Below are 24,819 nucleotides of genomic sequence, written 5' to 3'. Positions count from 1 at the left end.
ACCAGCTTAGTGCGACTACAGGTTTCATCTTCAACCTGTTTTGAAGTCTTTTTCTGACATCTCAATTGATAAAGCCAAATGGTTGAAAATGTATTTGTTCAGAAGCTCTATTTCTGAGAATGGCTCAAGTGCCTTACATTTCTCAAGGTTTTTAGGAAACATATGGAAGCACTAAAAGACTGCAGTGAGAAAACATAAGTTCTCTTAAATGAGAATCTGCTGCTCTAGCAGGCATATGCTACTGGATTTTATCCATCTTCTCCATATTGTGAAGGTAGAATATGATGTTATTTTTGTAGTTTATCTTCTCCACTTTTATTCTTCTCTAGGCTTTCAGCACTTTATGTTGATATGCCTGTTGGACATATGTTTGCCTTGCTCCTCAGTGTCAATCTTTACACGTGAAAGCGACTGTTCTGGAATCTCTTGGATCTGATTCTTTTTGCAGCTTTTTGCCTTTTCTTTCTCTCTTGGTTTATATGTCTTGGGAAAACTCTTTCTACTGCACAACTTAGATATACGGAGAGCTTTTTTTTCATTATCTTCCTAAAAGCTCTTTCATAAACACATCAAAACTGGTATACAGATGAATCTCACTAGTTTAGTAAAGCAATCTGCAGTTTTTTTTCAGTATATACCTTCTTCAAGCTAAGGTGAAAGCCACTGGACAGGCTGAGAAAGGATGGATCACTCATTGAATCCCTTGATAATCACATGTCTTTCAGTTTAATTTCTAACATTATTCCTTGCACACAAGCAGAACTATTTTCAAGCCAAATCTGAATGAAGAATTACTGTTGGAAAATTGGAGTGAATGAGAATAAATTAGAAGTGTTCTGAGATATTCTTCCCATTATAAGGTGACCAGACATTTTTGTCTGATGTTTCTTTATAGATTAACTGTGAAATTTCTCTGGTGTGATATGTGTTGGAAGAAAATATTCTTTTTGCCCTGAGGCTTTGACTAGACATAGTTCTTCAAACAGTATATCCTTCAAGATACTTTTGAAATGATCTTCAGTAAATACACTTAAAAAATCTTAGATAACGTTCAGAGCAGTAATTCCCAGATGTTTCATAGTGCATTTTGAAGACTGAGTCATGTTACAGCTATGAAGTGTTCCAGATACTCATACTCAGGTACCTCAGCTGATAGAACTTGTGTAAAACCAGTTAATTCTTGGTGCACTTCTAAATATTTTTAGGAGAGGAAAAAAAATTCTTTTTTTAGTGACAATATTTTTTTATTTACTCCAGCTTTTTTTTTTTTTTTTTTTTTTTTTTTAACTTGGACACCTACTCTTTAATTTTATTATTTATTTATTTTAAGGGTGGATATAGTACAGGAGAAAGGGCAGTGATACAATACAAGTGATTAAAAATAAATAAATAAATTCCTGATTGTATGTTTCTGCCTCCTATTTGGTTGTTCTTTGCCTTCTGAAGGGCTCCTGACTATAAAGGAATATTTATTCACGTGTTAGAATGTGATTGTGTTGTGGTCATGGTTCTTTAACCACATAAATGTCACACAAGCGTGTTGTTTACCAATGGAATCTAAAGGTATGGAATCGATGATATACATGGATAGAGATAGGAAGTACGTGTGTAGTTCAATGTTACTGTAATTTTCTTGGGGAATGTTATATACCTGTCAAGAGTTAAATATAGGAAATAAAACCAAAAGAGATTCAAGGCTGAGCTTAACTGCAGTTTGAAAGAAGACAGAGTTGCATTGGGAACTTCTGAGATGAATTTTAGATGACATCCCAGTTGTACACAATACACAGTATTTTGTCAACCAAAGAAAATTGAGGGTAGCTGAGTAGAATGAGTTTGAATAATTGTGAAATAATTAACTATGTGATTAACAGTAGAGATGCTGGAAAAAGTCATTGAAGAATACATGTCATCTACTGCTGAGAGAAAACTAGTAATGAAGCTCAGTGATGATAAGGTTTTCAACAAGAAAATTCCTTTTTCAGCTAGATCACATCCAGAAGGGGAAATACGGCCCTCCAATGGGAAAGGGCTTTTTTCCTGATATGTGCGGGTGAGCCAAGCAGTCTAACAAATTAGGTTCCTCCTGCCAGCATTTTGAAGTCTTTGAAGAAAAACCATTTTGAGTGATGTGAAAGCTTTGAAGAAAGTCACCCTTAGCAATATGATGTCTCTGAAGTGATGATATAAATCATACATTAATAATTACAGGAAAGTTTCCATTTTGTTTTAAACTTACTCAAGTTCATCTGTTTGCATCTGGAATTTATGAAAGGATCAAGATCTGCCATTGATTGGGAAAAAATTATGTGTAATTCCCTGTATTTGATACCGATGTTCCACATGAATAAGATTTGTGACGTAAGAGGTAGTACTATGTCAACCAGATAGTCACTTCTGTGATGAACCTAGCAATTCTGCTGATCTGAGATCTCATGTTGAAAACTCAGTATTTCTTTCATTAATATGATCTAAACACTGCTGGGCATGGACATTTTGTTTCTTGGGGTTAAGGAAATATCTTGTGATTCTATGGAGATACTCAAGACCCATCTGGACACCTACCCGTGAAACCTACTGTAGGGTACCTCCTTTAGCAGGGTCTCTTTAGGTCACTTCCAACCCCTGCAATTCTGTGGTTCTGTGACTCCGGGAACCAGATTCTTTACTCTTTGGTTAAAGATCTGTTACTGTTAGGACCTCCAATCACATTAGAAGAACATGTTGATGTTGTAACTGAAATCTTTTTGATTTGTTGCATAGTCAGTGTGGATTATTTTCCATATGCATATACATATTAATTTCATAGATGTAGATATAGAAGTAGCTATATCCTATCTTCCCTCGGAATAATTAATATATTCTTCGTTTTTTTTTTTAACTCTAACTTCCTTAATGATAGTCTTTTTTTTATAGCTACTTTAATTGTATATATTTTCTGGGTCTTTATCATATCTGAGTATATGGTATGAAATTATCTGTGTAGCTTCCATGAAGGCAAAGATCTGTCTTAATTTTTGTTGTTCTTAGAATAAGCTTTTTTTTTTTTTTTTTAAATAAGTACATATACAATACTTTGATGATTTAGTTACCCTAACTTTTAAGATTTGTTGGAATATTCTCTCTAGGGAGAAGGGTAAGTTTTTATGTTATACAGCGTGTAAGTCTCATCCCATCTTGTCCCTGCTGTTTCCCCCTCCCCCAGTTACTTTTCTTCTACTTTATTTAGGCTAATCTGGTAACAGATTCTTAGCGTAATTGCCATGCTTCTGGTTATTTCTGTGTGCTTCAAGGTTATCTGCTGTGCTGGAATAATAGCCTTATGGAAGCACACTGAGAGAACCCAAAGGGAAAAATATTTTATTACTGAAATTCTGGTTCTGGTCCTTAGACAGAAGCAAGCAGACATGCTTAGTTGGGAATAGGAATTTCTGTGTGGAGTCACCTATTCCCAATTCAATTAAAGCTTGATCTTTAAGTTTGTAAATTGGAAATCCTGTGAGTTCACCTTCTACACCGCTTAATATTCTGACATTGTGTGTTTTTATGTATACATTTCTACAAGGTGTTTAAGAAATACATAAGAATTACCCTGCTCTTTATTTGTAACCTTTGTGCTCAGTCTTGTTGAACCATTCTAAATTCAGTCCCTAAAAATGTTTTTAAAAGATGTCATTATCCTGATATTCTGTTTGTTTCAATTTTTAAAGCAGATTTATGACATTCCTTTGCAAATGTATCAATTTGTCAGATAAAGGTTAAAAATTAGATACGCTTTATTCATGTTAAAGTCACACCCAGCTTATTTAAAGGCAGCTTTGACTTGGAGTTGCAAGCCTGAGGATATTGATTTGAATTATGCATGACTGTCTGGTATGCAGTTCCATTAGCCTTCTGTGTGGATAATGTAAACATGTTCAGAATTTTAAGTATCCTATATGAGCGGCAGGTTAAAAATAGAGCTGATAAGAGCACGTGTATTTGGAAAATCCAAATCTTGGAGAATAAAACTACAAAAGGTCTGTCTCTTCAAGAGGCTGACTTCAGGTGTGGTTTTCTTTTCTTTGAAAATACTCAGCCCAAGCAAATGCCACTTATGTAACTCGAGCAGATGACACGGTTGCTGTTTCTTGCTGCAAAGAGTTGACATTTGTACCAGAAAACACATTCAAATCTGAGAGGTCGTATGTTTTTTGAATGGCTTGAGATTGGCGTGAGTAATGAGACCAATTTTTTCGTATCTTCAGGGAACCTTTCACTTGATTTTGCACAAACTTTTGTGGAATCTAGTTTCGTAGTTCCTGTTTTTGATAACTGATCTATTTGGTTTTCCCTGTATCTCAGCAATCTGTGGTTTGATAGTATGCAGTGAGACTTTATTTTTAAATCCTCAGCACTAAAACCTCTATGTTAATAAGATTTCAAACAGCTAGTATCTTTTTAGACTTTTTTGAGTTCTTTTGAGTTTTAATTGAAAAAAAGACAACTATGAAATGAAAAACAAAATGTCATCTTTGTTGTATTTTGTTAAAATGTATTATACTTTGAAGAGTTTGTATTGTCTCTGTATTGCAAATGTATCATCTGTGGCAATCTGATGAGGGAAAATTTAAAAAAAAAATTAAATCTTTTATGCTTACTTTAAAGCAATAGATACAAAACAGAAAACTAGTCTTTTTTTTTTTTTTTTTTTTACTCACAACCATCTTTTAAAAACTTTTTCTTGAAATGCTTTCTATGTGCTTATGTTAAATTCTACTTGTAAAGCCTGAATGGAAAAATTTTTAACTAATTATGGGAGAGTACTATGATGTGTTTTCCCTAAATTTTAGAATGCTTATTTGCTTACCTGTTAGTTTAGAAATAATCTCATGAAAATTTGTACGTCAATATATGGCTGAAAAGATCTTTGTGATGATGAAGTTGGTTGTTCTGCTCTGAGATCTTTTTTTCATGTCGTAGGTTGATCATGCATGTTGATCTGTTCACAGTTTGAATAATAGGTAACTCTTTAGTAGATCTGGTAAACTTGGGAAAGATAGTTAAGAGTTGGTGGTCATGTTTTCCCTTTTAACTGAGGAATAATTCTTCTGTTAAGAATTAATATTTAGTGCTCTCCTTCAGTGAAATTGATCATCCTGTTTCATAATGGCTGCTATCAGAGCAAAATTCCTTTCCCTGGCAATTGCAATTATAGCCTCTGCTTGGGGTCACCTGCTTTTCCCAATGCCATTTTCTACCTGTTGCCAAAAAAAAAAAAAAAAAAAAAAAAAAAAAAAAAAAAAAAAAAAAGCTTTAAAGTCAGAAAATATATGGGAATAAAACTATTCATTTTCATTAGTTTTGGGGACAACCTGTTGTTCTCAAAGGTACAGGGAAGAGCAGTGGCCAATTCTTGACATCTTTGAGATTCTGTGAAGGAAGAGGTGTTTGTTTTGAATGAAGGATGGTGACCATGGTAATTAGCCTCATTGTTTCTTAATTAAAAAAAAAAAAAAAAGATTATGATGACAAGGAGTACAGAGTCATTGTGCAAATATCACTGCTGTTCAGCAGTTGTGTGTGTGTGTGTGTGTGTGTGTGTGTGTGTGTGTGTGTGTGTTTGCAACATTAAGCTGATTAACTGTTGATTGTTAATACACATGATTTAGCATAAATGCCATGAGTTATCAGCCAATCTTGACTTCCTTCTCATTGTTTTTCATCACCAAAATAAAGTGACATAACCTGAGAAAGTACAAAGTAAAACTGAAAAATTAAAAGAAATGTATCTTATCTAATCTAGACAAACGTAAGGTTACAGACCTACATTGACACTGTTTGGAAAATGATAAAGTTTAATATGCCTTTGGTTTGTGGAAAACTTATCAGAATAACACAGTTAACTCACAGTGTTTATAGAAACGAGAATAAGAGGCTGTGTTTTATGTTTCAGTGTCTCTGGCTTAGATATTAAGCTTCAAAACCTGTGAATTTTAAAGCAAGGCTGAGCTTGTGGATATAAAAGAGTTAGTTAAGTTTTTGGAGAGTGTTTTGTTATACTGCTTAAAGAAGTTCAGATAACTGAGGAAAAGGAAAAGGGGCAAGAGGAGCATTTAACTTATCCATCCTCTTGTTCGCAAGCACTGTTACTTTTTTGGCACGCATTTATACGTAACTGTTGTATTTCTGTAAGTTTAATGAAGTCAGAGTTGATAGATTGTTCTTAAGGAATCTATACTGAGTTCATGTTACCGCATTTTTTTTCTTTCTGTTTATTTCCCTTTATTTCTCATATGTTCATTCAAATCATGGTAATGTCAGCAGTTTGGTTTTGAATCCTGTGTAAATTTTGCTGTCTGAGCGGGAGATGGTCTTTTGGTTTGAGGAACAGGTCAGAGTGTGGGAACATAATGGGTGAATAAGTTTACTAACTGGTGCTTTATTCACTGATTATTATTAGAAATTATTCCCAGCTTATTGGAATACAATTTCCATTTGAAAATGCCCATAATAAATTGGTATGAAGAGGCGAAACAATTTCTAATATTTCTATTATTTTCTTGAATTCATGCATAATCTCAGAGTTGCATATGATGTTTCTGCAACTCTTTTATGAAATACATGCTGAAATTGGGTACATTTTACATTTTCAGTGTTCCAACAAATGTGGAGTTAGTCTGTGTACTCCTATTTTCACTTTAATGTTGTTTCAGAATTGATCTGATTAGATTGTTTTGTGCCTGCATCTTTTCATTTTGGTTTCCCTGATAGAAAAAAGCCTGCCACTTTATTTCATTACAAGCATTGTGTATGGTATAGATACCTCAATTTTTTGAGAGGAAGAAGGGAAGGAACATTTCCAAGAGGTTTGATGTTCATCCCATATAGATGGCTCCGATTCCTACTGTGTCAGTTTTCTGGTGTTTGATAAGGCACACAAAGCAGTTATGGGAGAAAGCATATCACTTGTATCCATGGTAACTCGAAAGATACTTTTGAACTCAAAAGGATAGAATAAGCCAGAGTAATAGGTCTCATTATAAGGGCAAAATACAAAAAAGGTTCATGCATGTGCTTTTAATTAGTTGCCAAAAATAGCTAGAATCAGAGATGATGCAATGAAACAATAATTCTTAGTGCTAGAAATGAGCAACATTTAAAGTCTAAAGATGTGCTCAGCTGAAAGGCTTTTATCTTACCATCTTATCGGTACTCAATCCATGAATACTAATAGATCTTCTATCATTTCCTTATCATGCTTAGGACATGAGAGTGCACGTTCATAAAAGCTCATTCAAGTCTCATAAGCCTACAAGTTTTAAAAGTTCCATGGTGACATTAATTCTTGTGGCACAGATGAAGCTTTTTATGAATAGCGCATGCAATGCACTTTGCAATGTTTTACAAGTGTACCACTGGAAAAAATAAATGTAATGAGTGCTTCTTTATATGAATAATAATAATAAAAAAGATTGAAAATGCAGTTTAGTTTGAGATCAAAGTACAGTATTTTCCAGAATAACTCTCTTTAATTAATTTTAAAATGAGAAGGTAAGTAATAGAAGGAAAGTGTGAAAATGTAATCTAAAACTTGAATAGATGCGCTAGAATTGAATCCTGGAGAACCAAAATAGAACAAAGTACATGTTATAGGATGTCTGAATAACCATTTTAATAGAAATATTTTAATATGGTGAATAATTTTAAAGTTTTCTATCTGAACAGCAGCGTTTGTAAGGAATCCATCTTGTATCGCAGTGCAATTCTTCACATTATTTCCTCTGTTGCTATAGAAACTAATTCTAGTGCAGCTGTGATCGCTTATCAAAATTCTAATGTTTCAATACCCATTTCTTATTTTGAGTTATTTAAATAGCCTTATCTTACTTTGAGTCAATCTGCACATTTCATCACTGTGGAATTGTTGACTGGTCAAAATGTTAATGCAAAGAGATAGCAAATGCTGTTTTTCTCCCTTTCTGCCATCTAAGTTATCATACTTATTGTTAAAGTTTGAATAACAGGCAAATTAAGGCTTTTTCACTTGATAAATAATAAAGGTCAATATTTGCAGTCGAACATTGTCATTTTGATATGGATATTACTTCCTAGGTATAATCTTAATTATATTTAGTATTTTGTGAAACTTACATTTTTCTAGTTATTAATACATGATCTTGGGATGTATCTATGTATGTATTTGTGTTTATAGGTATGCATTTAACAAAAAAAATATGCACAAATATAGTTTGTGGGGTTTTTTTTTTGTTAGTAGCTTTTACGTAAAACCTGTATGTGGACATGTTATCAAGGTAAAAATGTCAGTGATGCGGAGGTATCTACAACTAGTCAGCTGCAAGCCGTACTGGAGTGAAACTTCACCAATTAACAAAGCGTTCTAAATTTCTTTTGCTTCTTGTTTTGTTTTATATATTTTTATTTTATTAAACAATGAAAGGTTATACTGGTGAGATATTATATAATAAATCAGAATGCAGCAGTGTAATTCGTTTAACATATATACAGAGAGAGAGCTATATGTAAAAGTAAATATATTCACCTGTAAATTCTTAAACTACTGTATTACAGAAGAGACTTCATACATTTGAGGTAATTCTGTGCTGTATAACCAAGGATGGGAACCATTCTTGATCCCCATAGGTTGTAGAACATATTTTATGTAGTACAAAATACTGTACAATGAATAATAGGTTGAAAAAGACTCATAGGGGTCATCTGGTCTGATTTTCTGATTGAAGGGGAGCAGCTAATTTCAGGCCCTAGCTAGCAGAGCTTTTAAAACATTCAAGGAAGAAGATAATGCAGACTCTGAGTAATAACGTCTGAGTAACCTCTTCCAATCTATAACCACTCTAATTCCTAAGGTTTTTTTCTCTTATATTTAATGAGAATTTCCTGGGTAGCAAAGTGTACATGCATCAGTTACATACTGGTTTTATGTATTGCTTAAAAATGTAATCTTACGAAGTCTTAGTGCTGAGATTAAAAAAAAAAAAAGACAAAAACCTCACAGAAGTAGCATTCTTGGTGTGAACTGTGTTAAATATCACTCTGCTGTGTATATTTTCGGTTGTAGTGATCTAAAGACCATGCTGACAACAAAAACAGGTAGGATGATAATAGTTCTCAAGACATATGTTGTATACTTTCTAATCCTGTAGCAGAGATTTTGAAATGTTCCAGCAGTACTTTCAAAATAATCAGTCTTTATAATGAGTGTTCACTAATTTCACATAGAGAGAAATAAATCATTTTCAATTTTGAAATTATCATACAAACATTTTGCAGCTGTAGATGTCAGACTTTGATTGCTAATTAACTCCTGCTTACTACCTTTAAGTCTCTTATTCAACAAGCAAAATTAAACAGTAATTTCAAATTGTGTATATTTTTTCTACTAATACAAGAAAGGTTCACGTGAAACAATTTTTTTTGTTGGATATGCATGTTTTTATTCTGTAACACTGCCTAATATGTTTAACATTTTTAAGTACAGAGCCATTTTCATGACATCACAATTTTCCAGTTAGTCTTTTGTGCAGAACAATATGCTGCACTAAAATCTGTTCGTTAGCATGATTGTTTCTTTGGGTGGATGACAGAGCAGAGTCATTCATCTCCTGTTTGATGAGGGCTGAAGCATCATCACATAGACCTTATGATTGCTGCAGTACGCAGCTTAGCCGCTGTTCTCTGACCCTCGTAAGCAGACATCTTGTGACTTGTAGCTATGACTGAATGAAAATATCTTCACCCGCAAGTCATACGTTCATTAAGTGTTCTCAAAAATCAGAAAATGACCTGTTTTGTGAATTATATTGTGACTATGGAAGCATAGCATATTTCGTCATACTTGACTTATTGCCTACTAAAGCAACTTATCTGTAACAGTAGGAATTCTGGAAGCACTGCAGAGAAATGCAAGAAATTTAGTTTTGTGTGATCATGCTTGTGTGTGCCCTGAGAAACTTGTTTGAGGCTTTGCTGGACCAAGTGGAACAGATTCACAGGCTCCCTGTTGCTTAACCCGTGCCTTTTCTGTGCATCTTCCTACTGGATGCCTGAAAGAAAGATATCTTGGTTTGAAAGCTTATCCGTTTTCTGTGATTTTACTATTTCTCCTTTCTTTTTGTGGCACATGGCTTCTGACTGCTTTTTATTCGGTGAAGTTATAGGATCTGTTTCAAATTAAATTTCTGAATTTTTTTAGAATTGTTTTTACGGGAATACTCTAATTACTGTAGGAAATACAGTTCATTTTACTAAAGGAGGTCACTGAGCTGGTGTGTCAAGGAAAGAAGAGAAAAAAAGTACCTGAACTGACAAGAGAAACTGAGCTCCTTTGGAATCTCAAAGTCTGAATAAACAATTACGACCGTCTCACCCTCATTAGGAGAAATAACTGATAATAATTATATAATATAAATATAAAATAAAAGTCTATTCTTAAAAGCACCTTTCTTATCCTAAAATATAACTAGCCATGTTCTCTAGGTTGCATAGATTTTCACCTAGAAATATGGATATTCCCACCCATCATCTTGTCAGATTTCTTTTTATCTCTTTACTCTGTTGACATTCATTTTTTCTCAGATCTGAACCAATTTTTTATATGTGTTGTTTTATTTTCCTTTTCCTTCATCTTTCTTTCTCTGTGATTTTTTGTTCTGTTATTTTACATGTTAGTAATTTTTCTTCCTGCTTGCATCTTTTTTTTTTTCCACACTATTTGCTCTTTTTCTCATTTTTTTGCAGATCTGATGAACTTCTCTCTCCCTTTATTTCTCCTCATCCCTTTGCTGATTTACTAACAAGCTGTCACTTTGAGTCATTGTGCTTACTTTCTCTTTTTGCCTTTTTTTTCCTCTTCCCTTTTTTCCCATGGTAATTTTCTTTATTTTTTTCCTTCTCTTGCAGTGCAAAGCTGATGATAGTAGAAAATCCTGTGGGATTAGATCTCTAGCTAGTGGTTTGGAGGTTTGTGTGATTCTGGCATTAAACAATTTGTTTGTGTGCTTAGATTAATAATAATTTAGAAGGCTTGAAGTAAAAATGAATTAAAACTAGAAGAAACGTTGTGCGTGCTAGACTTCAAAGATTTGGTTTTAATTCTACACTTCCTTGAAAGGTTTCTGTGTGGCTATGAGCACTTCAGAGCTATATTCACAACAATCTCTATTGCCTCTCATTTAAATCTGTACTTCAGTTTTCTATCTGTAAAATGCCAAATACATTAACTTCTACTATTTAGCCATAATATTTGTGTATATCCTCTGTTATGAGATAACTAAATCAGCATCATGTAAGTATCCGAAAATGTTGGGCAGAAAATTTAGCACATACTCTACTGAAGTAGTCAATGCAAAATCATTGTAACGCTGCTCTTTGTTAGTGTTCCATGCCAGCATTACTTCTATTATTTGTTGAGTATTATTTGGTCTCAAAATTGCTATGAAAGTAAGAGGAAGGAATTAAAGCCATTTCTGTGTTCTTATACTGGAAGCAGTTCTTCGTTGAAAATATCTTTCCTGGTTCATTTTAACCAATCAGGGTAGCAATACATACTACTAAAGAGAGAGCTGAAACACATGGGAACTCTACAGAATTTTTGGAAAAGAATTACAGAATGGGGTTACGAGGTGTTGTTTGTTTGTTTTGTAGGGGAAGTTATTTTAAGCTGCAGAAAGAGTTTGTGCTAAAGGTAGTTGTTATGTCGTACTTAAACTAAAAGTAGGAAAAAATGGAGGAATTCTGATGATTTTTGTGACACTTTTACGTGCACTGTATACTTCTACATGGATCTATTATTATCAAATTAGAGATTACCATGAACTTAGAGGTCTTTTCTGGTAACATTTGGAAACTTTTGTACTTCTTGTTAAATCAAAAATAGATATACCTGAAAAAAAATAATAAGTATTAATATGTTCAAGAACACTATAAATTAATCCTGCCTTCTAAACATACTTTTTCCTTTATTTGCGACCAAACACAACGAGAATCAGAACATTACCAGAACACTAGCTGTATATTATGGTATTTTACTAATATTTGATTTCAAGATCTCAGTAGCATCTTTTTCACCTTCCCCACCCTTCATTCTGCAGCACAGTTCATGTATTGCGTGTGTAATATTAGTACTAGACCGGAATTTGAACTGTAATTTGAAGTGGAAAATGTATTCAACTGGAGTATAGCAATGACAGGAAAAGATTTTCTACAGTTCCTGTCCAGCTACTACAGCACACAGATTTGTCAGAAATGGAAGTTCTCATTGAGAATCATTTACAGTATGTAGATTCTTCAGAGCTTTTTAGCTGTTAAACTCAAAATTCTCTCTTTAGCATCTGAAAATGCTGGAAAGCTGAACCTGGGTAAGGTTTCAGAGAGATGATGAAAGGCATTTCCTTGTCACCATGTCTAGAATGTCTATTCTAAAGATTTCAAAGCTGATTGTCAGTCATCCTTGACAAAAGTGACTTATGGCGAATTTTAAATGAAAAAAAAAAAAGAGGAAGTATTATGAATTTAATTTCATTTTTTGTGGTAATTTTGCTAGTTTGGAAAAAAATAACAGTAAACAGAGGTGTGGAAGAATATTTGGGTTTTTTTTAGGAAGTTAGCCAACATAGTAATTGGAAGAGAGGTGTAAAAAGTTGGCTGCTTATACAAAAACAAAATGAAACCAGAATCTAAATTAAATGAAGTTTTTCTGTCTACAATGTTGAATTAATATGGTTATTACAAATACTTTGCCTAAGGAAATACAGTCGTGGAAGGGATGGCAGGCGATTTTATGATTTCGTTTCTTTGAGATTAATGCTTCAAAAAAGTTTTACAGAGTTGGATATAGCCTCAGAAAAGCAGTGTTTTTGCAACCTCTTTTAAAAAGATGAAAAAAATAATCTTTGGGAAAGTTTGATCAGATTTATTTATATTTACATCAGTATGCGAGTAACATGTTGAACCAATAGTTCAGTCTTTGGGGTGTATTTTGGATAGCTGTTCAGAAAAAAACTGAATTAAACTATTTTCTATTCGAATTACTAAAAATACTTTAAAAAAATCAGAGAATGATAGTTAAATTGTAAGAAAATGAATTCAAGGAATGCTAGTATGTAATTTTCATTCAAAGACAACGAAAATATTTGGGAAGGAAACAAAAGGATTTCTTTGACAGTTAGTTCACTATAATGTTTTAATAATGCATTTGTATTTAAATGTTCTAATTTAGGCTAATTTTAGAAAGAACTTGGAGTTCTTCAGCAGTGTTGCAGTTTTCTGTGATCTTTATTGTAGAAGAAATATTTCTTCTTGTCTAGTGGACTGTCTCACAAATCAGTAGTCTAGTAATTGCAGATAAGAGTAAATCCTTTTTGTCAGTAAACAAAACCAAGCTGTAGTTCTGCGGTCTCATAATGTAAACAGACAAATTAAAAAAAAAAAACTTCTGTGCAAGTATCAGCAGCTTCAACTCATCTTAGACCTTTCTTGAAGAAGAAACTTGAAAGTAGCTTGAAGAACTATGTATCTATAAACACTGTTTTATGTGTTAAGTTTAAATCTGGGATCAACCTCACAGGGTATGTAAATTTTATAAGTATTAGGAAACAAAAGAAAACTTTAAAACAGGACAAAACAATGTGATTACCTTTCTTGTTTTTGAATAAATTGCTTGATTAAGGCAATAGTTCTTCTGTGAATAGAAGTCTAAAATGGGTCAAATAGAAGAAGAAAGCTGATAAGACTTTGTCCATTGCCCATAATCACTCCATCCCTATTGTGTTCCCTTTATTTCATTAAGCAAGACTTATGCCATAACTCTTTCAGAATAGAAATATAGATTCATTTTATTTTATTTTATTGTAAAATACACGTTTTTTTCCTCATAAAGTTGCATGTAAGCTTCATTTAAAAGGAAAGAGAGCCCCGAGGTTTCATTCAATATTTAATGTTTGGATTTTATACTGCTTGTAACATGGAGTAATTCAGTCAACGTAATATTTTGGATGGTAAAAAAAAAGTTCAAACATGAAAATTCCATTTGGACTGTCTGTGCTGCATGTCAGAAATCTCTAAGGGTATTTAATCATTCAGAATAAGAAAGGTTTCTTTAATTTTTAACCAAGTATTTCATTTTATGTTTTATTTAAATTGTCTTAACATCTATATAGAACCCCTTGAAGGCTTGAAAAGTTGAAATTTCTTAGACAAAAAAAAAATTTTTTGAAGTGTATGTGGAGATATAGGAAGAAAATGTAGTGTTTGAATATGAAGATACTCAAGGTAATTTCAAAATGCGGCTTGCAAAATGATTACTTTATATCACAATTATTTGTTTAAAAGGAACTAGAAACCAGATTCCCCGATAATTTTTCTGATAATGCTGCGTTCCAAAATAGCATGAATATTTATAAGAGTGATATATACGAGAAACTCAAAGTTGCAAAAGGAAAGTTAATTATTACTTATGAGACAAGGGAATTATAACTGCAGGGATAATTTCTCTTCTCTACGTTAAGATAGAAATTCTTGGAATTACTCGGGAAACATGGGCTGAAGAAAGCTTATTTTCTGCTGCTGCTAATGACAGCTTTTAGGAAAATTAATGAAGATAGCAAAGTCTAAACATTGTAGACATGGAAAGGAACATCACCATCTTCATGGTAAAACATTGTACAGCCTAGTGTGGTCCACAAGGAAATGATTTGGCAACATTGGGTAAGTGTGGGATGCAGCCCTCAGCGAGTAAAGTGGTGTGCACTATCTTTGGGGTAGGAAAGGGATGATCCTTCTGGATATCCTGGAACCCAGACAAACCAGCAACTCTGACCACCGGAGGTGCTGACTAAGCTGAAGGCTCAAACTTCCAGAGTCAGGATGGGGAACATACCAGCCTTTCTCTCACAACATGGTAATGCCAGTTTGAAGGCTGTGGAGCACTTTACCAGTTTTGGCTGAACAGTGTAGTCCAGAATTGGCACCTTCTCACTACCATATGTTTGGGTCAATGAAAGATGAGCCGCATGGGCAACGCTTTCCTAGCAGTGACACTATCATAACAGCTGTAAAACACTGGATCACTTCCATGTTTGCAGATTTGTACAAGTGCAGCATAGAGGCTCTTGTTCATCACTGGCAAAAATGCATAGCTACTGGTGGTTGAAAAGTACTTTTTTGTAGCTGAGAATTTGCTCTATCAAATAGTGTTATTGCACTATTTGTAGTTATTGTAGTTTCCATGGAAAAAAATGGTAGGCATTACTTTTGGAGCAACCAATATATTTGGGGTGAAAAAATTGTTCTGAGATCTTTATCCTGTAAGTTTCTTTTCATCTTTTCTCTGTTCCAGCATTTCATGGCTGGGAGGAACTTCTGGCTAAACTTGACAGGATTTCATTGTGATGATTCCTTTATTGCAGTTTTAGGATATATGCTTGCTGGCTGTTTGTTGTTGTTGGTGGTGGTGGTTGGTTTTTTTTACTGAATTGTACTGAATTGTGTAGAAAAGATGCTCCATTTGATTTTAGGTTTTCACTATAACCATTTGATGAAGAATAACTCTTCAGCAACATTCAGTGGTCTTTGGAATGCTTTCTTTGTGTGTACAATTTGGGGCAAATATAGCAGTGTATAAATATGCACTTTAAAATAAAAATACCGTATATATTTTAAAACAATGATTCTATAAGTAAATATAGAAACATTTCAGAACATACTTTCTTTTCAGCTCCAAATGTCTTTCTCCAATGCAATCAGGGATAGATCAGCAAGCATTTACTCTGCTTTCTTATTTTAAACTTTGGTATGTATGCAAAACATTGTTGAATGATTGATTATTATAGTTGCTAATTCTATGCAATTTTTAAAGGAAAATGCCCAGTATCAGACATTCAGTTTTGCTGTATTCTCTTCTGTCTATAATATCATTTATCTTTGATATCATCAATAATTATGTAATCACGTAATTGAGCAATTTCAGAGACATAACACGATATCATAATTTTAGTGAAACAATTACTGCTGGGAGGAGGAAATTAATTAAATAACACTGAAAATGTCATTGAAAAACTATCTTTAGAGAAGCCTTTTCTGCAAAAACAGTTCATGCTTGTTGAGACAGAGGTGTCCTTAGATTTTTAAAGCTGGTACTGGATTTTATTTATTTATTTTCTAGAACTTATATGTTATTTCTGTTTAGTAAATAAGCTTTTAAAAATATGTAGATAAAACCTGCCCCAGTGTTTCTACTTTTCAGAGATTTTAAAATCACAGCTGGTTAATATTTCTGCTTTTCCTCACTTCTTCCCTGCCTACATTAAAGTACCTTTTCTGTCATGCAGCCTGTGCAGTTTTCCCATAGGGGCATATAATGGAGTTCATCAAAGTGGAAAAAAAGAAGTGAGTTATGCAGCCATTTGTTTACTCGTGTAAGACAATAGTGGTGTTGATAGTTATCCAGAAATACTTTCATTTCTTTCGGCTGCCGAAAAGCTGGGAGTTAAAATGTCTTTTCAGATGAGACTCCAAGTAAAAAAGAATTAAATTGCATCATGCTGTTTACTGTCCTTTTAAGGCTGTTTGTTGCCCTGTACGAATTATGAGCAGGAATTCTTTTGCTCTGAATTTGATTAAATATTTAAGTAATGAAAAGTCTTGTTTCATGGTATAGAAGTCAAAGGATATTTATTGTTTAGTTATGATTAAAATATCAATTTATATTCTAAAATAGTGTTTATCTAGTTTTACAGTTACAGGCAATTTAATCTCCCCAAAAAAGTGCTGCCCTATATCCCTTCATGTTTTGCAATTAGATTTTCCCCATTACTTCCCCATGTGATTTCAAGATTCTAACAGTCCTACTTGAGAACATCTTTTCATTTGCAAGGCTGTATGTGTATCTGCTGGAATGATGACTGCAGTTCGAGCGTAGGATTCCCTGCCTGCTCATTTTTTGTTCCCTGCTCTGCGGGGCTTGAGTTTCAGGAGCACAGAGCTAACTAACAGTGGACAACCTTTTGCGTGAATGCTGTAACAGCGTAACAGTAACTTGGGATTGCTCTGATAGGGCTGCCTCTGATGGGTTCATCACGGGAGAGAGGATTCCTGACAGCGCAATCATCCGGTAGAAGCACTTTGCATTGTTTTTATTACTAATTTGTCTTATCTAAAGTTCAGAAAAGCTCACTAGGAGCCCAGTGGAATAGGGAAGAACTCTGCATTCCCCAAAAGAGCTGGCCTTTGAGGCCAGAGAAAAATCTGTGCAGTAGATATGCCCCATAATGAGCTATGCTGTCACACTTTGGAGATCTGCAGCATGTTGTGGCTTCCTTCTAGCCAACGTGTCTGGGTTTGCTTCTCTTGAACAATGTGAACAATGTGAACCAATGTGCTTGATGGTTCGGGCATCCATCAAGCCCCGGAAGTGTTTCTGCATGCTCAGACAGATATTGTCCAGTCTTCCAAAGGAAAAGATAAAAAGATGGGAGCTTTCCACTTGTTATTGCCTGAGAGCACCACATTACTATACTTTCAACATTGCTTCATATAACTTTCTAACTGTTTTGCATGGCTTGTCCAGGTGATACATTGAACTGCTGGTAGTTACGCTGAAATGATTAAAGGGTTGTATACTTTATAAGAATTTAGAACATGGACAGGACAATTCTGTATGGAAAAAAAATTGATGATGAAACTAAAACGTGCCACCTTTGTCATGTGGGAAAGAAAAGCATTTTCTGCCTTAGTTAGAATCTGAAATCAAGACTTATGTCATTCTAAAGTTCAAACTTCTGTTAGCTTCCTTTCTGGTAGAATTTCCTACATGTGTAGGAAGTGGTATGTCTGACAACAGAAAATATTATTGCTTTGAAGTTTTTTTTTTTTTGCATATGTTATTTCTACATGTGTATGGTATTGAAATCTTCGTTAAAACTTCCATAACTGACATAAGCAAAACGTGATACATGTTTTACCTATCCTTGGTATTAATTTCATTTCATATACTGCGTGTTTCACTGTCATTTCCCATCTCTGTGTAATGCTGTGTAGTAAAATCTAAGACTGAAAATTATTTGGAATTAACTTTCTGTATCCATAGCCATGCATCCTGGGTTGATTTTCTGAGGACGTGTTCCCCACAGTTCTATCTGTCTAGCTAGCGTAAGTGTAAAACAAAGATGCTGAGCATCAAGCATTCACCCCAAGCACTAGATTGCTCATGGTGCTATTTTCAGTGGCTGGACTCAGTGTCTACCTTCTTAAAACAGCGTATTCTACAGTGTAGCCATTCTTAACGAGTAGTAAAAAATCTGTCTCAGAGACACTGCTTCTTTTGATAAATTCAAAGTGAGTAGAGTTCAGTGGTGTGAAAAGGCTTGTGTCAGCCTTTACTAGCAACTTGAGAGGTAATCAGAAGTTAGATATCGTGGCGTTAGGAAGTGTGTTTTGTTTCCTTAATTTGTTTATATCCCACCTGTGCAGAATGTGACTCAGGATACCAAAAGGTTTTTGCAAGGTAAGCATTAAGGAATTCATACTCGAAATTTTTGCCATATCATATTTGTGCTATATTTATTTTTATATGGTTTTCACAGTTCATTTTGACTATATATGTAATACTTTGTTTTTTCCTACATTCTTCATCTGAGAGATCATTTCTTTCTTTTTCAGTGAATTTGTAGTTTTTCAGTAGTACTTTTATCTAATTTGTAATGTAAAAAAGGACTACTTTAAATACTCTTTCCAGATATTTGGAATTAGCATTTTCCACAGAACTATTTCAACAGAAAATAATCAGAAAGTAAGTAAAGAATTTTCACTTATTCTCAGCTAACTGCATTCAGAGAATGAGAAGAACGCCTCCACTGGATGAACTGCAGCCACCTCCGTATCAGGATGATAGTGGTTCTCCTCATCTATCATGTACACCTTCTGAAGTTGGAGACAGTAAATGTGAATTTTCCCAGTGTAGCAACAGTCCAAGATGTTCATATAAGTGTCCAAGTGAGGGAAGCACGGGACATGAAATAGAAAGCTTCCATAACAAAGGATATGAAGAGGATGTACCAAGCGATAGTACTGCTGTCCTTAGTCCAGAGGTAAGTGAAGATGGTCTGAAGTGTCATATAGTACAACCTTTCTGGAGCTTTTTTCCCTAAAAAAAATAGTGTACAGAAATTTGAACACTTGTGTTACAGCTTATCCTTAAAAAAAAAAAAAAAAAAAAAAAAAAAAGTTAGAAAATATAATAATAGAATTTCAGATTATTAATTGTAGTTATTGTTATGACATCTCAACTTTCAAACAAGTTCCCAAAGAGTGCAGATTATTTCTGGAACCAGACAGAAACTTCATCATTTTAGGGATTGAAATAAAAATCCTTTTTCTTCCACTTATTTTTTCTAATCTAAATTAAACCTAACTTTTTCTAAATTAAAGCAAAAGCCAGGGAGACAAAAACAAAAAAAGATTAATGCTTTCCACGTTGAAGCAACTGATTATGTAAAATATCTTAAATGGTGAGGGGAAAAAAATTACAAAGGTTTTTTTAAAAATTTGTTGATGATACAATGGAGATTTAGACCACTTAATTTCCCCCTCTTCCATTCTAAGTTATAGTAATATTTATTAATCATTACTACAAAGAAATAATTTATCATTGACATGTCCTTGATGAGTTTTTTTGAACAACCAGTTACTGTGCAAATCTCCCTTTTTTTTTTTTTTTTTTTTTTCAAGTTTTGAAGTGTGTGTCAGGGAGCAATACTGATGTGTCAACAGCTGTTTCTGTCTTAGGAAACCTTTTGGTAAGCTGATGTTGAGTTCTGAGGTGCTGGTGTAATATACAGAAGGCCCATCTTCTATATGGAAGCAAGGTCCTCCAGCAGATAGCTGCCTACACGTGTCTGGTGGTCAGCTAGGGCCACAATCTGTGAATTTCATTGCTGAAAAAGACACTGTGTACATATGATCCTCAAATCATAATAAATTACAGCAAATCTCTTTTTCTTCCCATTATGTGTCAATCAATAGTGTAAGTGTATGTAATACGAGAATACCATCAACGTTTTTATGGACACTCAGCAACTCCTATAGTGCAGTTTTCAGAGGAGTGAGTTATGAGAATAGCTAAGTAGCATCCAGCTTAAATAAGACTGTAACATTTTTAGATTAAAAAGGCTGTAAAAGATCTGGAGGTTGGTGGCCCTGCCTGTGGCAGGGGGGTTGAAACTTGATCCTTGGGGTCCTTTCCAACCCAAGCCATTCTGTGATTATATGTAGTAACTGTTTATAAAACCAAGCATAACTTTGAGAATATGAAAATACACAGTAGATATGTTTATTATACATATTTGGGGTAACTTCTTATAGGATAGGATGTTGATCTCTTGTACCTATTGTTTCAGTATTGTCATCAGACTGGCTGTCTTAAACGCATAGTGGATCAGTCTTATTCCAAATTTAAAGTGTCAAGAAACAGTTTTAAAAATTAATTTTACAGTGTAGTTTTAGGACTGATGCTGTTTATGGAAAGTTCAGAAACTGTGTTCAGAACAGACACATCATATGCAGTGTTAGTAAAATTTTGTTAATAAAGTCATGATAATTTTTGGCACATCTATGGAACATTTTTGTAGCTGCATGTGCAAATAAGTATTAAAATTCCTATATTCTTTGCTGGCATTACACCATGCACTCAGTCGCCAGCCAGGTCTTAAAGTACCACAAAATGTTAACATAAAATGTGTGTATACTTGCACGAAAGTAAGGTAATTATATCTTGTAACATATGTGTATGCATTTTAGCATGTGGGGCAGAGAAGAAGAGATCGTAAGTACTGCCTAATTTAATCCAAGCTCTGTCTGATTGGCTCCTGGCTTTTGGCAGTATTGGCCAGGTAAAGTCGTTTGATTTTATTTTTTTCTTGGATGCTAGTCAGCATCTCTTCAGGCTTTTATTGGTTAATTACCTTGTTTATGAAATAAACAAAAAGATCACAGTCACTTCATATTGCTTAGAGAAAGCCACATATTTCCATGCTAGATTTAATAATAGAATACAACAAATAAATAAATAAAAGCTTTTTTTTCTTCTTCAGGATATGTCAGCTCGAGGATCATCTTCACAGCTTCCTAAACCTTTTGATCCTGAGCCAGTAGCTAAATATGGCACACTGGATGTGACTTTTGACTATGACTCACAGGAACAGAAGCTTTTGGTGACAGTGACAGCTGTCACAGACATTCCCACATACAGCAGGACAGGTGGAAGCTCGTGGCAAGTACACCTAGTTCTTCTCCCCATAAAGAAACAGAGAGCAAAAACCAGCATCCAGCGGGGACCGTGCCCTGTCTTCACGGAGACATTCAAATTTAATCACGTTGAGTCTGAGATGATTGGGAATTATGCAGTTCGCTTTAGACTCTACAGTGTACGTCGCATGAAAAAGGAGAGGATTGTGGGAGAAAAGATTTTTCACTTAACAAAATTGAATCTTCAAGGGAAAATGTCAGTGCCAGTGATATTGGAACCTTCTTACAGCCTGTCTGTGAGTATTAAATGAAGCAGAATAAGAATGTGGTGATATGGATTGTCCTGAATTTTGTAAGAATGGTATGTATATTTATAGCCGTCACACTCACTGGATTTTTTTCAACAGTCATCATATTGGCAGAAAGATAATTTCCTTAAAGCTTCTGTAAGTGCATTTACTTTCCACCTGCAAAAGCTGCCTGCATTTTTCTTTTTAATTACTTAGAATTTTCCAGTCTATAAATAGGCAGGTGTATGTATGTATAAATGCATATTACATATATATACATGCATAAGTATAATCTTTACGCTGTGACCCACAGACCTTCCAAAAAAAAAAAAAAAAGTAGCCAATGCCCTCCATCTGTTGCAGTTAATTCTTAGTTTCAATATGTATTTTCATGGAAGAAATACAGAAAAGAGCAATTCTGAGAGTGTAAAACTATTTTTAATAATTTCAGATTAGAACCTGGTAAATAATTGATTTCTGGCTCAATCTGAAGTGAAAAATAGTGTGAAAAGTAGACCAAACTGGAAAGGATTTTTACTGGGGGGGAAAAAAGCATACCTATCTGATAAACAATTTTCCCCCTCAAAAAAATTTAACTATATTATTTTTAATAAAGCAAAGTAACTGTAATTAAGGGCAAACTTAAACACTGTCAAAAAACAGAAGTTTGGGCTGTATATGCTATGTCCAAGTGTTTAGTGGTGAGGGTGGCTGCCAATGGTACAGTAGATTCCAGATAAATCTCCTTTCTTCCCAAGGGAACTTCAGATTGCATCTCCTATTTTTCAGGGGGTAAAATTTTAAGATTCATTTTAACAGTTTTTCCATCTCTATGGGCAGTATATCTCTTGTTCTCTTTCTTGCAAATTTTTAAATAAGCTTTTGTCTAGAATGGGGTGTTTGTAATGTTCTGGTCAGGGCTTCATAGACAGAGTCAATGAATGTTGGTTGCCTAAGAGATTTCTGTGTTTTAAATAATAGACTTTTGGGAAAAATAGATGATTTAGCAAGGGCATCTTTATTTACATGGTTGCCTGTTTGTTATTTGTTAACTAAAAGAGAAGAAGAAAGGAAAGAAAGCAAAAGATTTTTCCCAGTTAGGAAAAAATGGAGTTCATTCTGCACTTTCCAAAAAAAGTTGAAGAAATTGAAATGACATTTCTGTCAAATACGTGTATTGCAAAAGACATTCAAAATAGAATGCTGTTTTATTTAGTGGTTAAAAGTAAGCCAATTAAAATCAAAAACTGAGACTAAAACTCACATCTGATAGAGTATCAACTAGCAATAAAACAGCGTTTTTCTGATTTGCGAAGAGGTATGAATCATTCTGTTTCAAGGATAAAGTATTTCACTTACCTAGTGTGAACTTTGCTAATGCTGAGTTTGCCAGTTCTGTAGCTAGGGAAATTAATGCCCCATGAAACACATGCACTGAATTCTCTAAATTTATTTGCTAAGTTTATTTTGTATGTGTTCCCAATAGGGCCAAATAATGTTGTTGTTTTTTTCTTACCAAACTCAGAAAGAAAGAGGCTAATGCCTTTAATTAATCCCTCAAGTGCATAGACTAGGTTTTGGTGAGTATTTCCATTTGTGCATTGGTTGTTCTATATCACTTTCTTGAGCTTTTGTGGCAATGGGAGTATAAACAAATTCCAAGAGGCATCGCAGACAATGGGACTGGTTTTTATTTTCTGTGATGGTAAGGGTTTCTATATCTTCTCTAATCTTTCCATTTTGGGGGAATGAACACAAATAAGGAATATTGGTAGGAAGAGAAATATTCTTCCAGAATTGGTTACTGCAGAGGTGTTTAGGCAAATTTCTCTTAGGCCATTGCTTGAAAGAAACCTTCATAGTCTTGATAGCTTGAATAAGGATCCATTGCTTTTTTTTTTTTTTTTTTTAACTAAGCAAATCAGTTTTTAAAACTTTAGAAATTGGCTCCTGTATTCTCTATTCTTGCTTTATTATTTCTTTATTATTATTCGTAAGCTATGTAATGCTCATTCAGTGAACAGATCTACTGTTTTATTTTGCAACAATCTAAAAATTTGTTGGTTTTTTTTTTTTTTTTCTGAATGTTTTACTGGAAGCAGGGGGACCATCCTCCATCACTGTGTTCAAACTGTTGTTATTACCAACAGTCAGGTCAGTTTGATCACAGATTTGTGCATTTTCATCAATAAACATCTGGGTGTTTCATTTCCAACCTGAATTTCTTCAGGGCCAACTTATAATAATTTGTTCTTATCCAGCATGGTCATTTGACTTAATTAGTTCTCAGGTGTTTACCTCTGGGTGCAGTTATACACTGTCTGCATTCTTTCTCAACTGTGCTTTTACTAGAATAGAGCAATGATCTTTGTGCCCTTCTAATCATAAGCCAGGCAGAAGTTACTTAATAGGAGAAGGTAAGTGTTATTTCACCTTGGAGAGACTCAGGGATGTTTGTAATTATTAAATCCATGATGAGGAACATTGTAAGCTGTGAATTAAATTTATTTTGCTCAGTTGAAGAGTGTTGTTTTGTATTGAGAAATGTTTGTATTTGATAGCTTTTTATGAAAATAGTAATGGACACATGACAGTTACCCTGTTTTTTTTTCCACTGCTTCTCATTATACAGATTTTATATCAAATATACCTCTTGTCACTGAGACTTCCTAATCCATTGAAACATCTATGCTAACTACTTCTGCAGGAATATATTTTATTTCTCTGTCTGTGCCTCATAATATATTAATGTATTTTATTAGCTAATCATCTGCCTTGTGATTGTATAAGAGCAGTACATATCCTGTGAAGTTTAGTACTTTTTTCAGTTTTACCCTAAAACTATTCACAGGAGAATCTGAGTAAGGTTGAACCAGCGAGTTTAGTGCATTTCAAAAAATAGTGGTATGTTCACATGAGCTGGATGTGCTGCTTTCTCCGCTTGTTGTTAAAATGTGGACAAGTACATGACATAGTGAATGCATAATATTTGTATGCTTCTTAAATAGATTTCAAAGCTTCACAGGAATTCAAACTTACAAATATATTTACAAACTTTCTTACCCAAGATTTCAGCCTGTTTGTCACCTTCTAACATTTCATATAATATCTTGTATTAGCAGCTTTTGCATAGTCATTCACTGAGTTGTTCCTGAACCATGAAAAGGTATGCTTCCATTTAATAGTTCCTCTTGAAAAACTCCTTTCTTCCTCTGCGTGGCTTCCATTGCATTTATTCTACTCCTCTTCTGCTTCTATAGTTCTAACTCTT

The 24,819-nt window shown here is 34.0% G+C and overlaps 1 protein-coding gene across 4 annotated transcripts in view; it reads left to right on the top strand.

Annotated features, from left to right (window-relative positions):
- SYT14 (synaptotagmin 14) overlaps positions 1-24,819 on the top strand; it is an 83,392-nt gene that overhangs the window by 33,402 nt on the left and 25,171 nt on the right. For all 4 annotated transcript variants that reach the window (XM_085219313.1, XM_031552369.2, XM_031552368.2 and 1 more), the window contains 2 exons: positions 18,835-19,103; positions 21,105-21,554. In XM_085219313.1, the coding sequence (XP_085075439.1) occupies positions 18,835-19,103; positions 21,105-21,554 (719 nt within the window). The remainder of the gene's footprint in view (positions 1-18,834; positions 19,104-21,104; positions 21,555-24,819) is intronic.

The sequence above is a fragment of the Meleagris gallopavo genome, chromosome 2 (assembly GCF_905368555.1).
Source record: "Meleagris gallopavo chromosome 2, MGAL_WU_HG_1.1, whole genome shotgun sequence".
NCBI classification, from domain to species: domain Eukaryota; kingdom Metazoa; phylum Chordata; class Aves; order Galliformes; family Phasianidae; genus Meleagris; species Meleagris gallopavo.
This window is presented reverse-complemented; position numbering and strand designations above follow the sequence as displayed.